The sequence below is a fragment of the Peromyscus maniculatus genome, chromosome 23, assembly GCF_049852395.1.
Source record: "Peromyscus maniculatus bairdii isolate BWxNUB_F1_BW_parent chromosome 23, HU_Pman_BW_mat_3.1, whole genome shotgun sequence".
NCBI lineage: Eukaryota > Metazoa > Chordata > Mammalia > Rodentia > Cricetidae > Peromyscus > Peromyscus maniculatus.
Window position 1 is genome coordinate 27501191 of NC_134874.1, and position 16572 is coordinate 27517762.

Below are 16572 nucleotides of genomic sequence, written 5' to 3' on the forward strand. Positions count from 1 at the left end.
GGTGCCTGGGGAGCTTGTCCGGATGTGCCATTAGGGGCTGGGGTGAGCGAAGGAGAGACTGTGGACTCTGCCCACTGGAGGTTCTGGCCTGGCCCATTTGCTGCCCACCTGGGTCCTGACTATGGGTCAGCAGCAGGAGGGCCCAGATCTCAGAAAAAGGATCATGGCTACAAGCCAGGGTGCTTCTGAGATGTTCAGACCCCAACATTGCCACTGACTGAGAGTGACCACAGGCAAGCTACAAGTGAGTCTGTGGGTTAGTTACTCCTACCTGTAAAATGCACTCCAGAGTAAGCATGTGACGCACCCTAGATTGTAGAAACCCAAATGCTAAGGGGCTGGGGTGTGGCTCGGTGGTAGAGCACCTGTCTAGAATGCCCCAGTGAGGGGCTGGGGTGTGGCTCAGTGTAGAGCCCCTGCCTAGAATCCCCCAGTGAGGGGCTGGGGTGTGGCTCAGTGGTAGAGCACCTGCCTAGAATCTCCCAGTGAGGGGCTGGGGTGTGGCTCAGTGGTAGAGCCCCTGCCTAGAATTCCCCAGTGAGGGGCTGGGGTGTGGCTCAGTGGTAGAGCACCTGTCTAGAATCCCCCAGTGAGGGGTCAGGGTGTGGCTCAGTAGTAGAGCCCCTGCCTAGAATCCCCCAGTGAGGGGCTGCAGGTGTTGTTTGTGGTAGAATGTTTGCCTTGAACCCTCCAGTGTGGGATTGGGGCTCAGCATTAGAGCACTTGCCTAGGATGCTGGAGGCCCTTCAAGTACCAGCATGGGAAGAAAAAAACCCAAAATGTGTAGAAAACGGTGCAGGTTGAGTTGGAGAGGTGGCAAAGGGTAGCCCACCCCCATGCCTGAGAGTGTACTCAGCTAATCCTATGGGGTACAATCAGAGGGTGACCCCCTTGCTAACGGTCCTTACCCTCCCCAGCACTGAGGCTGTGTGAGAGGCGGGGTGGGGTGGGGGGAGGCTCCTGGTCTTTCTCCCAGTCAGCTCAAGAGCAGGTATCTTCCTGAGTCCCCCAACTTCCGTCCACTTTTGTTCCACAAAAACCTAATCAGTGATTCTAGATTCTGAAACAGAAGGGTTGTCGTGCTACATAGTGAGTTCAAGACCAGCCTGGGATACTTGGGAGGTAGAAACAGGCAGATCTCTGAGCTAAAGGCCGACCTGGTCTACAGAGAGACTTCCAGGACAGCCAAGGCTACACAGAGAAACCCTGTCTCGAAAGAAAGAAAGAAAGAAAGAAAGAAAGAAAGAAAGAAAGAAAGAGAGAGAGAGAGAGAGAGAGAGAGAGAGAGAGAGAGGGAGGGAGGGAGGGAGGGAGGGAGGGAGGGAGGGAGGGAGGGAGGGAGGGAGGGAGGGAGGGAGGGAGGAAGGAAGGAAGGAAGGAAGGAAGGAAGGAAGGAAGGAAGGAAGGAAGGAAAAGAAAAGAGTCTTTAGCTAGTCAATGGTTGCTAGGGAATGAAGAGACATGTTGCTTTTGTTTTAACATTTATTTACTGTGTGTGTGTGTGTGTGTGTGTGTGTGTGTGTGTACATACATGCCAGGGTGTGCTTGTGGAGGTCAGAGGACAACTTCTGGGGTCTAGTTCTCTCCTCTCACCATGTGGATGCTGCAAATGGAACTCAGGTCATCACTCTGGCAGCCAGTGCCTTTACCCACAGACTCAATTTTTTTCCTTGGAGCTGGAGAGATGGCTCAGTAGTTAAGAGCATTGGCTGCTCTTCCAGAGGACCAGGGTTCAATTCTCAGCACCCACATGGCAGCTCACAACTGTCTGTCACTCCAAGATCTGACACCCTCACACAGACGTACATGCAGGCAAACACAGATGCACATAAAATAAAAATAAATAATTTTTAAAAACATTTTTTTAATGGTGTAGCCACTGGTAAGGCACCCATGCTTCTGTAAATAATCCCTCACAAATGGTCCTGAATGCAACCTTAATGAAACTCACTGGGTCACCAAAAAGGACAGATACCAGTGGCTGGAGAGATGGCTCATCAGTTAAGATCCAGAACTGCTCTTGCAGATCAAAGTTCTGTTCGCAGTCCCTTTGTTGAGCTGCTCACATCTGCCTGTAACTCCAACTCCAGGAGATGCCCAGTGCCCTCTCTGATCTCCTCAGGCACCGGCACACTTGTGGCATACATGCATGCAGGCACATACACATGAATAAAAATGCCAAATCCTATTTAAAAACAGTTTCTGCACCTCTGTAAGCTGTTAATAGTTGCTAGGGGAAGAGACACATTTTCCTTACTCCCCCCCGCGCCCCCCCGACAGGGTTTCTGTAGCTCTGGCTGTCCTAGCTCTGTAGCCCAGGCTGGCCTCAAACTCACAGAGATCCGCCTGCCTCTGCCTCCCAAGTGCTGGGATTACAGGAGTGCGCCACCACCGCCCGGCCCTTTTTTTTTTTCTTTTTTTCTTTTTTACATTTACTACTCTGTGTGTGTGTGTGTGTGTGTGTGTGTGTGTGTGTGTGTGTGTGTGCAAGTATTCATGGAAGCCAGGAAAGAGCATCAGATCCCCTGAAACTGGAGTTTCAGGCAGCTGTAAGCCACTTAACATGAGTGCTAGGACCCAAACTTGGTCCTCTGCAAGAACAGCAAGTGCTCTTAACCACTAGGCCTTCTTTCCAGCCTGACTTTGAACTTGGCTCTAGGTTCAGTAAGAGACTCTGACTCAAGAAAATACGACAGAGTGATAGAGCAAGACACTGATGTCCTCCTCCTACACCCACCCACACATGAACACATACACCACACACATATACACCACACACACTCACACATGAAATAGTAGTGAAGGCATAATAATAGAACTGCAACAACTACACCCAGCAGTGAGGGCCCGCCCAAAGGCTAGGCTGTCCGTGGTGCTGAAACTACACTTGCTGTCCTTAGGCCTGGGGTATGCAGCTGAAGGACAAGGGTGAGGAAGGGCTTGCAATGTCTGGCCACATATACACCTGGAATCTGAGCCCGTTTTCACATCTTTGATGTGTAAGTGAGAGTGACAGACACTCCAGACATCTGTCAAAATCTAAGTCCCAGGATACCATCCTGGCGGCTGGATCCCAGCTGCACCACACCCCAGCTGTATGACTTGAGCAGACCCTTGACTTCTCTGGCTCTTCATATCTTTATATTTAAGATGAAGGTACTAATGCCCACCTCATAGGCTAGCCCAGTGGTAGAACACTTGCCTAGAATCCCCCAGGGAAGCGCTGGGGTATGAATCAGCCTAGAATCCCCCACCCCACCTCCAGTAAGGCTCCTGAGGGTGTGGCTCAGCTGTGAAGCCCTTGTGTAGCATGCAGGAGGCTCTGATTTCCATTCCCCGAATGAGGAAAACATAAAGGAATACAGTGTGAGGATCAATAGCTGGCACACAGCAAACACACATCACTCCTAGGTGGCCACTGCCGTCATCTACGTATACTGCCAACAATACCATATGCTCAATTATCTTTGACTTCTGCCTGGCTGTCTCCATGCCGCCTACCAGCTGCCGACTGCCAGACACCATACAGCAGCCCCCAGTCCCTGAATTTATGCCTAGGCCTTCAACCTTGACCTTCCATGAATTATAGACTACTGTTTTTGGGGCATGTTCTCTACTACACATACATACACCAGGCCCCCAAATTTGGAAGCAACAAGAGTAGGCAGTTGGAGAGTTGGCCCAGTGATTGGGAGCACTTGTTCCAGAGGACCCAGGTTTAATTCCCAGCACCCACATGGTGGTTCATAGCCATTCCTAACTCTGGTTCCAGGGGATCTGGTGTCCTCTTCTGACCTCTGTGGGATTAAAGCATGCATGGTGCACATACAGACAGGCAAGCAAGACATTTACATATAAAATAAAATAAATAAATCTAATTTTAAAAAAATGTAAACAATGGAGACATGCCCAGAATGAAGGGCTCCACCTTGAGAACCTTTGGGGGTCATTAGGCGCTCACCTTGGTTTCACAACAGAGACGGCATCACTCCTAGAAAGCGATCCCTCCTCACCCTTGGGTTAACAGACTGACTTGAGTGATTGTTTCTCATGACGATGGTCTCTCCAGACTGCCATCGGACTATTATGCTGCCACCATGTCTAGAAATGACCCTGCAGAAGTCAGAAGCCAGGAAAAGGCTTTTGACAGAGAACAAAATATGATCAGGTGCTGTTTGGAGACGTTTCCCTAGAAACGTTGGAAGATGAATCCCTTGGAAGCACTGTGTGTATTTTTACCTTTCCAGATCTGTGGTCAAAGTATGAGACACAGACAACTGCATCGGAGGTTTAATTCATGGCAGAGGAAACATGTTGAAATAGATAGTATACATCACTGCAGCCAGAACTACTAGCAGAGAGACAGGAAAGGAGAAAGGGCAAGACAAGTCCATCAAAGACATTCCCCACAATGACCCACTTCCTTCAGCTGGCCTCACCTCCCAAAGTTCACAACCTTCCAATAGCCTACCTATTCATAGTTTGATTTGTTTATTCACTGAGGTGTGTGTGTGTGTGTGTGTGTGTGTGTGTGTGTGTGTGTGTGTAAATGTGCATGTTCCGTGGCATGCATATAGAGGGCAACTTGCCAGGTCAGTTCTCTCTTTTCATCATGTGGGCACCAGGGATTGAACTCAGATCATCAGACTTGGCAGCAAGCGCCTTTCCCTTCCGGGCCATCTCACCAGCCAGACACTCTTTTTTAAAAAAAAAAAAAAGAGGGAGTTTATGGTTATATAATATAGCAAAGTGTTTGGGAAAGCGGGCTTACAGAGGCAATGTTTACAAGCTACTTTCTAACACAGTGCGAACAAAATCCAGTCATTTTCTCAACACGTCTAATTTTAGACATGGTGTGACCTCCCTGTACCTCATCATTTTATCTGTGAGACGGGAATTTTAATGACGGTTCCCATGTCAAAGGCTTGTTCTGAATACTCAATGATTAAATGAGATAAATACATGGAAAATGCTCGCAATACTGTCTGGCACCCGGAGTAGTAATTACCGTAATAGCCATAGGATCAATGTTTGCCCCGCACTTCGAGGCCTGAGATAAAAGAATGCAGGCCTGATTCTTCCCTGGTCCCGTGTAAGGCCAGGTGGCATGGTGGTGAGTGGATGAGCAGAGAAGGAAGACCCTTTGGCCAGAATCCCACCACTCTCTCGGCTCACTCCTCTGCTGCTTGGTCCATTATGCTCTTGGCTAGTGGAAAACAAAGTTAAGTAAACAGTGTCGGCATGCCGGCCAGTGAGAAGGCTCAGTGTGTAGAGGTGTCTACCACCACCCCTGACGACCTGAGTGTGATCCTTGGGACTGATGTAGCAGATAAAGAAAAAAAAAATCCAGCAAGTCATCCTCTGACCTCTACAGGCACATTGTAGCACACATGCTCACACCACACACACACACACACACACACACACACACACACACACACACATACTAAATAAATGGAATAAAAACTACCCCCTCCAAAGTTTCTTTTTGATTAAAAAAAAAGGGCTGGCGTGAAGACCAGCCAGTGAGAAACAATCTCGTGTGTGTGTGTGTGTGTGTGTGTGTGTGTGTGTGTGTGTGTACATATAAGCCACAGATCAACAGTGGTATCTTCCTCAATTTCTATCTACCTTATATTTGGTGACAGAACCGCTCACTGGCTGGGAGCTCACCATTAGGCTAGACTGGCTGGCCAGCACACTCCAAAGATCCTCCCGTCTGTGTCTCCTCAGCGCTGGGATCACTGGAGCACATCCTTACCCTCGGCTTTTTGCGTGGGTTCTGAGATGGAACACAGGTTCCCGTGCTGGCCTAACCAGAACTTTACTGACTGAACCATCTCCCCACTCCCCATCTTGCTTTGAGTTCTCATGTAGCCTAGACTGGCCTCGAACTCGCTGACCTTCAACTCCTGATCCTCCTGCCTCCACCTCCCAAACGCTGGGATCACAGGTGAGTACCTCTGCATCTGACTCAGCACACCCTTTCACTTCAGAGCCTATGCTGGTCACCTCTACGGTGGGATGACACTCCCATGCTCTCGTACCCATCCCCCTACCCCACAGACACAATGAGTTGACAAAAACGGATGTAAGAGCAAAACACGTTAAGTAAGTCTGGTGTTCGGCATACGAGGCCACAGCAAAAAGTAAAAGTTAAAACGTAATGATAAACCAGGAGGTGGTGGCGCACGCCTTTAATCCCAGCACCCGGGAGGCAGAGCCAGGTGGATCTCTGTGAGTTCGAGGCCAGCCTGGTCTACAGAGTGAGATCCAGGACAGGTGCAAAGCTACAGAGAGAAACCCTGTCGGGAAGATGGCGGCCAGTGGGTAAAATGCTTGCAGCAGAAGTGTGAGGAGCTGCATTTGGATTCTCAGCACTCACAAAAGCCGTGTGTGCTAGCGTGGGTCTGCAAGCTGAGCACCAGAGAGGCAGGAACATGTGGCTCCCAGGGCTTTGCTGGCTGGCTCGCTAGTTCCAGCAGTGAGCTCCGGGTTCTGTGAGAGACCTTGTCTCCAAAAACTAAGGTGGAGGGGCTGGAGGGATGGCTCAGAGCACTTGCTGTTGCTCTTGCAGAGAACCAAGCTTCGGCTCCGGCAGCCATAGGTTAGCTCACAACTGTGAGTTCCAGGGAATCCAACGCCCTCTTCTGGCCTCCACAGGCACTGCATGTCTATGGTGTGCTTAGACAGGCAACAATCATACACACAAAATAAACCTCTTTAAATAAAGGTGAGAGTTGTAGAGGAAGATACCCTGGAGATGGAGCCATCGGGGAAGGAAGCACAGACAAGGAGGAAGCAGCAGGAAGCGAGGGGTGCGGGAAGGGCATCAGCGGCCGACTTACCTGGGCAGTTACAAAGACCGGAAAGCTCCTGTATCAGGCATTGCCCAAAGGGAGCAACTTGATTTCGTAAATAACCTTCATCATGTTCAAGTCCGTGTCAGCTGAAGCTCCCACCTCCCACCCGCTCACCCGCAGGCTTCTTGTCCCGCCCCTACCTTTCGCAGTTTCGCTAAAGGCTGTGTTTTACACGTCGTCAGGCATCTGTGGCTGAGGAGCTGTGTGGGCGGTGACGGACCTTCCGACTCAAGGGGGCTGGACGTGTCAGTGGAGGGGACCAGAACAGATGGGCGGGAGCCACCAGCTTCACGATGAGGAAGAGCAGAGAGGTTTGAGCTAAGGGATGTGGGGGTGCTTGGGTCTGTGCAGGCAGGAGACTCACCTTAGTCTCTCTATCCCCCCACCCTTGAACAAGCCTCCCGGATATTTGTGTGGTGGCTCCAGGGCTGTCAGGGACAGCCTGGTGTTTGCAAGCTGGATCATGATTATTGTTTCTGAATGTGCTAGGGATTGATTTCAGGACCTCACACTAAAGAGAATTACCACTGAGCCACGCCCCAGCCCCTCACTGGGGGATTCTAGGCAGGTGCTCTACCACTGAGCCACACCCCAGCCCCTCACTGGGGATTGTAGGCAGGTGCTCTACCACTGAGCCATACCCCAGCCCTTCACTGGGGGATTGTAGGCAGGTGCTCTACCACTGAGCCACACCCCCAGCCCCTCACTGGGGGATTCTAGGCAGGAGCTCTACCACTGAGCCACACCCCAGCCCCTCACTGGGGATTCTAGGCAGGGGCTCTACCACTGAGCCACACCCCAGCCCCTCACTGGGGGATTCTAGGCAGGGGCTCTACCACTGAGCCACACCCCAGCCCCTCACTGGGGGATTTTAGGCAGGGACTCTACCACTGGGCCACACCCCCAGCCCCTCACTGGGGGATTTTAGGCAGGGACTCTACCACTGGGCTACCCTCACAGCCATCTTTTTGCATCTTAGTCTGAGACCAGGTTTCCTCTAAATTGCCAGAGCTTATCTTAAACTCATTCTGGAGCCCAAATAGGCCTTGAATTTGTGATCCTCCTGCCTCAGCCTCCTGAGTAGCTAGGATGACAGCTGAGCCACTTCCCCTCTGGATCACATTCTTGAGACTCACCTAAGGGTTAGCTCACCCTATCATAGTTAGCTGCTTGCACGCCTTTTTGTTTGTTTTTCTGTTTGTTCTTTTATGCAACCCTAGTGTCTGGATCCTTACTAAGTAGACCAGGCTGGCCTCGAACTCACAGATCTCGGCCTGCCTCTGCCTCCCGAGTGCTGGGATTAAAGGCATGTGCCACCACACATGGTTCTATCTTTCTTTTTTTTTTTTTTTTTTTTGGTTTTTCGAGACAGGGTTTCTCTGCGTAGCTTTGCGCCTTTCCTGGAGCTCACTTGGTAGCCCAGGCTGGCCTCAAACTCACAGAGATCCACCTGGCTCTGCCTCCCGAGTGCTGGGATTAAAGTCGTGCGCCACCACCGCCCGGCTCTATCTTTCTTTTTAAAATATAAAATCAGTCTTCCAATTAATAAGTGCGTCTCTTACTGGAGACTTGCTGGCTTAGAATCTGCCTGTGTGGTACTACAGATCAAGTCCCGGGTCTCACATGTGCTGGGAAAGCCTAACCCTGACCCATGGACCCGGCCTTTGGGGTTTTATATTTTAAACACAGCATTTAGTTAGTAATTATTTCAAATTAATGTCCTCACAGCTGATTTTATTTCATCTGTGTGTGTGTGTGTGTGTGTGTGTGTGTGTGTATGTGGGTGTGTGTGGGTGTCTGTGTGGGTGTGTGCCAGCAGAGGGATTGCCAGTCCCTTGACATGGTGCTAGAAACTGAACTCTGGTCCTCTGGAAGAGCAGCACACACTCTTAATCACTGAGCCATCTCTGCAGCCCCGGGTTTTGTTTCTTTCTTTCTTTTTTTTTTTTTTTTTTTTTTTTTTTGTGTGTGTGTGTGTGTGTGTGTGTGTAGATATTCATGGCATATGCATGTGCATTCATTTATGCAAGCATATGCTCGCACCCCTGTGTATACATGTGTGTGCATGGGGAAGCCAGAGGACAATGGAATGTGCTCCTCTGTTTTTCTCTACTTGAGACTTTTTGGAGCAGGGTATCTCTGTACCTGGGACTCACCACTGGACTGGCTGGAGCCCTGGGGCTCTTCCTGTCTCCAGTGTCTACCTCTGGGATTGCAGGTGTGTGCTACCATGCCTGGGTTTTTATGCAGGTGCTGGAGACCCGAACTCCAGTCCTCTGTTGTGGCTCAGCAGATAGCCCTCTTCTTACTTTCTACATCGATTTTGAGAGACACAAAGGGAAGAGAAAGGAGGGGCGGGTAGAGAATGCACATATCACAGCATGTGTGTGGAGGTCAGAGGACGTCTGCAGAACTCAGTTCTCTCCCGCCACCATATGGGAACTGGGGCTCGAACTCAGATCATCAGGCTTGGAAACAAATGTCTTACCTCCTGAGGCATTTTGTCAGCCTTCGGTGGTTTATTTAGTTAGTTAGTTATTGAGACAGGGTTTCTGGAGACTGGATCAAACTTACCCTGAACTTGCTGTGTAGTCCAGCTGACCTCAGACTTGCAATCCTCCTGCCTCCTCTTCCTGAGTGTCAGGATTACAAGTACATGCCACCATGCCTGGGGTGAAGCCTTTCTTCAGCCCCGCCAGTCTCCCTCCCTTCCGGGAAGAGGTGTCTGTGATGTATAAGCCAGCAGATGCCCCCTGCGAAGTAACCACTGCTGGAGAATGCCCCAGTCACGGCCCAGGCCTTTGTGTCCCAAGCTTCAGAAGGAGGATCTTCCTTAATCCTCTGCTCCAGGCCAGGGGATTCTCTTTTCCTTATAGATTCCTCATAGATAAGGCCCAGGCAGTCAGCCAGCACAGTCGTTTCTGGATTCAAATCTGTCTTGAGAATCCAAAGCTGGTACCCTTGTCCTGGCCTCCCTCATCTGTACAGGAAAGGGTGAGCTTTGTGTGGGCGGCTGCAGGAGAATGGGTGTGGGTGTGGGTGTTCTGTGAAGCCAGGGGACCTCCCTCCACCAGCAGGGAAGATGAGGAAGGGGGAGGGGAGCGGCCACCGCCCGGGAGCCCATCACTGCGGAGACAGGTCTGTGGAAGGTCGTTTGTAGTCTCTTTCAGTTAAAAGGAAAGAAAGGAACTTGGGGCTACCGAGATGGCTCAGAGAGTAAAGGAGCTTGCCGCTAAACCTAGCAGTCTGAGTTCAATGCCCAGAGTGCACACGGTGGAAGTAGAGAAATGATGATAACTCGCTGTGGTCTGCCCGCCACATTCACGGTGGTGTATATGAGCCCCACTCCCACACATAAGTAAATAAGTAAATGTTTAAAAAAATAATGTTTTTAAGGAAAATACTCAAAAAGAAAAAGGAAAGAAAAAAGAAAAATAGTCCAGTTATTTTTTAAAAGAATTTTTTTTTTGAGACAGGGTTTCTCTGTGTAGCTTTGGTGTCTGTCCTGGATCTCGCTCTGTAGACCAAGCTGGTCTTGAACTCACAGAGATCCGCCTGGGTGCTGGGATTAAAGGCGCGCGCCGCCGCCCCGCAGCCGCCCCACACCAGCTAAAAAGAATTCTTAAGCTGAAGAGGCTCAGTCTGGGTCCTAATCAAGTCCCAGGTCACAGAGTGGTTTTAGGGACAGAGCCCTCAAGACAAGGGCTCCCCGTGAGTCCCTGAGGACCAGGCATCCACAAACCAGACGTCTGCTGCAGAGGATGCCTGGAGGTGGGAAGCTGTCAGCGGAGCCGGGAGCGGGACGGGAGACGGCTGGCTCCCGCTGGTCCAAGCGGAGAGCCCTGAGATCCTGAGACGGATGGGGAATGGATACAGACCTGGGGGCGGCGGCGGGGAGCTGAAGCCCCCACCCTCACCCTCCGGCGCCAGCCGTGATTGATGAAGACAGCCGGCAGCTGGAGCTTCGAAGTGCAGAAGGCCTCTGGAGGCTGCGGGGGGGGAGGGAGAGTGAGGAGAGGCTATGAATATTTCAGAAGCTGAGGCCAAGACTGGAGGAAAAGAGGAGGGAAGGGAGGGGAGGGGGTGGGGGGCGCTCAGGGATCTGGAGAGGCAGATGTCAGCGATGGGGGAGGGGCTCTTTGAAAGAGTAGGGAATCCAGCGAGGGAAAGGGGAGGCCAGTAGGGGCACCGGGACAGGACGACGGGGCTGACCGTTACCGGGAGGAGACTTGGTGAGGGGTGCTGGGGGGGGGGGTTCAATGACCTAATTGTGTTGTTGTTTGAGACCTCATGTAATCCAGCTGCCCTCCAACGTCCCAAGTATCAGAGGATGACCTTGAAATCCTCATCCGGCCTCCACCTCCCAAAGACTGGGGTTACAGGTGTGCCCTACCACACCCAGTTTAGGGGGCTTTGCGCAGGGAACCCAGGGCTTCGTCAAAGCTAGGCGAGCACTGTACCAACTCTGCATTCCCAGTTCTTTGGTTTGGTTGATTTGATCGTGTGTGTGTGTGTGTGTGTGTGTTTGGTGTGTATGTGTGTGTTTTACTGGGCATGGAACCCACGGCTTCCTCATAGGCCAGCGCAATACAGCTGAGACCGCACCCTCGAAGCTGCATTCCCGGCCATTTATTTCTTGTTTGTTTGGTCTTAGATAGGTTGATCGGACAGGCCTTGAACTTGAAATGCTCCTGCTTCAACATTCTCGGTAGTTGATGTAACAGGCCTGCGCTACCAGGTTTGGGTTTCTTTCTCTTTTGCAAAGCACTGCCTCGGAGTCTGGGCTACTCAGCTCTTCATCAGACCCTCCAGGGTCGGGGATGGCAAAGCCCCCCGGTCTGCAAGCACAGCCCCCTTCCCCCAGCCGCATGTAACCCAGAGGACACAGGCCAGGCCATGGCGCCATGCCCAGGCTGCAGCAGCGGAAGGCCATTCTTCGGAGGCGTATGGGCAGCATCTCTGTCTCTCCTTAGAGTGGCAGAGACCCCGCGGAGGATGGACGGCTTGGAGCCGGGCCTGGAGTACCCACCCTTCGATGAGGACGACGGCCCGGTGGATTGCGACTGCCCGGTCGCCTGCTACCGCGGGCACCGGGGATACAGGTGAGCGGCCGCCGCGGCGGAGGGGAGGGCAACACGGGGCCGCCTCCCTCACCGCCCCCGCCGCCCCTTCTCGCCCAGGACCAAGCACTGGTCCAGCAGCTCCGCATCGCCCCCTCCCAAGAAGAAGAAGAAAAAGAAAGGCAGCCATCGGAGGAGCCGGTGAGAGCGGCGCATGGTCCTAGGACGAGGCGGGGAGGGGCCGTGGGGACACAATGGCCACAGATGCTGCCCTTGGGGTCGGCGAATCCTTAGCCTGCAGCCTGGCCCCTCCACCTCTCAGCCCCACCCATTCGCTAAGCCCCGCCCCGCTCTAAGCCCCGCCCCCACTGGGTATGACCATCCTCCCAGGGTTCAAGGAAACCCCATCCCAAGTGTGGGTGTCCCTGGGAAAGGGGTCGTTACTGGCCCTCAACTACAACTCCCCCATTTCTATGTCCTCCCCCTCCTCTGTCCTGAGGTACAAGCTGGGGCCACTAGCTAACCGGGTCCATCTGTCTGTCCTTTCTCTCTGGCATCCACCTTCAGCAAAAAGAGGAGGCTAGAGTCAGAATGCAGGTCAGTGATGGGGGGACAGGAGCGGGGGAGGGGGGCTGGGGCGCAGGGCGGGGGGACCTGTGGGTGGGAAAGAACGCAGGGCCGCCTTCCACTCAGGGGGCTGAGGTAGGACCATGAGTACAAGGCTAGCCTGGGCTACACAGCAAGTCCTGTCTCCAATACAAACAAACAAAACATAGCCAAGCGAACAGTCTAATCAAGTCGGCATGTCCCAGAAGTCGGTGAAAGACCCTGACTCCCTGGTGAGATGGCTCGGCAGCCGAAGGGACTGTAACCAAGCCTGATGACCCGAGTAGAGTCACCAGGACCTCCCTGGTGGAAGGACGGACCTTTTTCAGAGGTTGGCCTTTGAGCTCCGCCCATGCACCATGTCAGGTGCGCACACACACAATAAATAAAGACATGTGGTTAGTACCTCATAAATGATATCCAAGGTTGACCTCTGGGCTCTCTGTGCACACAGGTGTGCATCTGCACACACACACACACACACACACACACACACACGCACGCACAATTAGGAAAGGTGACTAAGGGACAGGAAGTAGTATCAATTTTAGAAGTCTTTGCCAATCCGGTCCGTGGGCTTTCTGTACAAGGGGCTCTGGACTTCATAGCCTGGGACCTCTTCCCGGTTTCCATACCCCAGGCCCCTTCAGCCACGCCCATCCTTTCCCCTCCACCCCCAGCTCACTAGTGACCCCCTGTGTCCACAGCTGTGGGAGTGCTTCCCCCCTGCGCAAGAAGAAGAAGGGTGTAAAGAAGCGCCGTAGAGATAGGTAATATGCCCCCTCCCCCCACCCCTCCTCACCCCACCTCACCCCTGCAGCCTGTCTCATCCCCCGGGCTCAGGCCCTGGGCTGTGCCCCTCGGGGGCCATTCCTAGGGAAACTCAGAAGAATTTGTCTATCACCCCACAGGTCTGATTCTGGGTCCCGGAGGAAGAGGCGATACAGGTGAGCTGTGTTTTCCTGAGCAAGCACACACGAGTGGGGTGGGGGTCCCCCAGTCCTGTCTGGCTCCATCCTTCACTCCAGGGGTTCTTTCACTTATGCAAATGGGATGGAGGGCAGGTCAGCCTTTGCCTGCCTCGGTTCAGCTTCCATGTTAAAAAAAAAAAAAACAAAAACAAAAAAAAACAGGGGGCTGGAGAGATGGCTCTGAGTTCAATTCCCAGCACCCACATGGTGGCTCACAACCATCTGTAATGAGATCTGGTGCCCTCTTCTGACCTGCAGGCATACATGCTGTATACATAATAAATAAATAAATCTTTAAAAAAAAAAAAAAAACACCCAAATTTCCAGAGAGAACTGCAGGTCCTGATATGCCCTCTTCGAAGGTGGAAGCATCAGGACCCCGAACTGCAAGTTAACGAGGCAGGCCAGGACAAAGTATTTCTGTGAAGAGGAGGCTCAGTGGGTAGATGGGGTGGCCAGACTGGAGCTAGAGGCGGAGTTTCTGGCATATAGACTGCTAGCCCTCTACCGAGCCGACTGTCAGGCCCGGTGCTGTACTCAGGGATGACGGAGAAGAGGACCCGGCAGGAGCTAGAAAACGCAGTATCGGGGATCAAAAGTTGCACCTTTACCCTGGGATCTAGACTCCCTCCCCGCAGCCCTGACTAGGGACAGAGTCTTCAGGCTCTTCCCTTGGCAGAATTTACCAAAGGCCGTTTGTACCTGGTGGTATGGAGGCCTAAATAATTTTCATCTCACCCTTCCTGTTTTCTCCATTTCTGTCCGCCTGCTCCCTCCCGGGATGGAAAGCTAGCATGGGCCTCTTCTGCCCCCTAGTGGCCACCATCCTATGTACAGCCCCCTACGACCAGGACTGGACCTATAAGCCAGCTAGTACTTCTTCCCGGTGAAACTGAGGCCCAAAGCAAGCTGAACCCCTCCATCCCAGCCTTTTCCTAAATTTCTGTGTCTGTTATATTTGTCTGGGATTTGGAAGGATTTCGTGGCACCAGAGAAGTTGCTACCTGGGGAGGAGAGGTGGAGTGAGATCCCATGTTTACATGGAAAGCAGAAGGTCACAGACTGGGCATGCGTTGCTCGGTGGTAGAGGGACCACTTAAGTGTGAAGTCTATGGATTCTACCCCAGCACCGCATGCATCCACACCCCTCTGCACGAAGCCTGGCTGTCCCCTGTTGGGCGAGATGGGCAGATCCCTCTCAGCCAGGTGGAGGGCTAAGAGAAGAGCAAATGGAAGATCCGTATCTGAGCTCAGCTGGGCTCCAGAACTCTCGGGTCACTCTGGTGCCACAGTGCTCAGACGTGGTCTCTGCTTCCTGCAGATCTCGAAGCCTCAAGAGCAAAAGAAAAGAGAGAAACAAAGAACGCAAGAGGTAAGGACACCCCACTCGCCCCTGCCCCAGAAAACCTGGCCTTTTAGCACCCCAAAACCAACCTCTTGAACTTACCTCGAATCAAACCTCCAAGGGCAACTTGAGCTAAAAAGGACAGCTCCCTAATCATGCCAGACAGTCAACTTACAATGTGCTGAGGACCCCCTGTGAGCCAGTGGCCACTTAGGACTGGTGGGGCCTAGGCCCCTTGGCACCCATCCATCCTTCCTGCCCTTTGACCTCCTTCACACACACCTCTCATTCTAAGAAGACCAGGTGAGAGATGAGATGGTCTTTAGAAGTTGGGGCTGTCCAGGAAAAGACACTTACCCTTAACTCTCAGAGATGACTTTTGGGGACCCTACACCCAGCCCCAGCCCCAACCCCATTCAGGTAAAAAAAAAAAAAATTTTTTTGTAGAAGACTGTGCTGGGGGGTGGGGCTGACCCCGCAGTGACCTTCCTCTGGTACTTACACCAAATCCCTGAGGTCAGGCCAGGCAACACCATGGTCAAGGTAGATAACATTTCAGTTCCGGCTGACTCCCCTTGCCCACACCAGGCCTCACACTGAATCCCCAGGCCGAAGGTCTCACCACCGCAGCAGCATCAGTTCCCACAGCCCTTCGATGACCTCACACTACAGCGATTCCGGATCACCCAGCAGGTAGGCTGAAGCCGTGGGTGGGCTCAAGAGGTGATGCTTGGGTGGGGGGCGGGCTGGAGATTTATCCCCGATGATAGAGTGCTTGCCTGGCGAATCCCTGGGTTTGACCCCCAGGACTGCATAATCCAATTGTGGTGGTGCACGCCTGCACGCCCAGCACTTTAGAGATGGAGATAGGAGGATCAGAAGTTCAAGGTCATTATGACTAGATGTAGAGTTGAAGGACAGCCTGGGCTACACGAGACCCTGTCTCAAAAAAAAAAAAAAAAAAAAAAAAAAAAAAAAAAAAAAGTCTTTAACTCAATTCGGGGATGGAGGGGAGGGTTGCGTCCCTAAGCGCTGGGTGCAGGGCCAGAGCCCAGGACCAAAGTGCATCAGCCAGAAGCAAGCTGATGCCCACCTGGAGGAAGAGCCTAAACGGGAAGTCAAGGCAGTGCAGGGCTACCTCGCTCGGGTTGCTCTCTCCGTGAAAGCGCGAGTTGGGAAGCAGGCCGCCTGCGGAGGGGGCGTCCCACGCCGGCTCCCCCGCCATCCCTCCGCTCCCCCAGGCTGAGCCCCAAGCATCGAGGTGACGGGCGGAAGACGGGCAACCAGCGATCCAGCGGGAGCCGGTCGCCGTCCCCATCGGGCGGCAGCGGATGGGGGTCGCCCCAACAGAACGGAGGCAGCAGGCAGCGGAGCGGAGCGCACGGGGGCCGCCCCGGCTCGGCGCACAGCCCGCCCGATGTACGTACGCTTAGCTTTGCGGAGGGTTCGCCACTCCGCTTTCGCGGGCTGCGCCGTGCGTCCGGGATGGGGCCCGGGTAGCCGGAGGGGCGGGGGGGGGGGCGTCGATGGGTCCCTTGGGTGACCCGACCCAACACTCTCCCCCTGCCCAGCCCTCCTCCGACCTGTGCTCCGCAGGGGGCATCGGGTGCCGAGAGTCACCTGGAATGCTCCGTTGGGTGTCGGTTGGGTGTCGCTCCCACCTGGGCCTGGTGGTCTGGTGAGGGGTTAGGGGTGGGGACCTGCAGGCCTGGGCCGCTTTCGTGCTT

The 16572-nt window shown here is 53.1% G+C and overlaps 1 protein-coding gene across 3 annotated transcripts in view; it reads left to right on the top strand.

The window, feature by feature from the left end:
* Srrm3 (serine/arginine repetitive matrix 3) overlaps positions 1-16572 on the top strand; it is a 71050-nt gene that overhangs the window by 37814 nt on the left and 16664 nt on the right. For 2 of the 3 annotated variants that reach the window (XM_042267654.2, XM_076561223.1), the window contains exons 4-11: positions 11837-11965; positions 12044-12124; positions 12491-12520; positions 13237-13299; positions 13441-13476; positions 14822-14872; positions 15434-15538; positions 16087-16264. In XM_042267654.2, coding sequence (XP_042123588.2) covers positions 11837-11965; positions 12044-12124; positions 12491-12520; positions 13237-13299; positions 13441-13476; positions 14822-14872; positions 15434-15538; positions 16087-16264 — 673 coding nt within the window. Of the gene's footprint in view, positions 1-11138; positions 11602-11836; positions 11966-12043; positions 12125-12490; positions 12521-13236; positions 13300-13440; positions 13477-14821; positions 14873-15433; positions 15539-16086; positions 16265-16572 lie in introns of those variants that run through there. The other variant, XM_076561224.1, reaches the window with a different exon arrangement.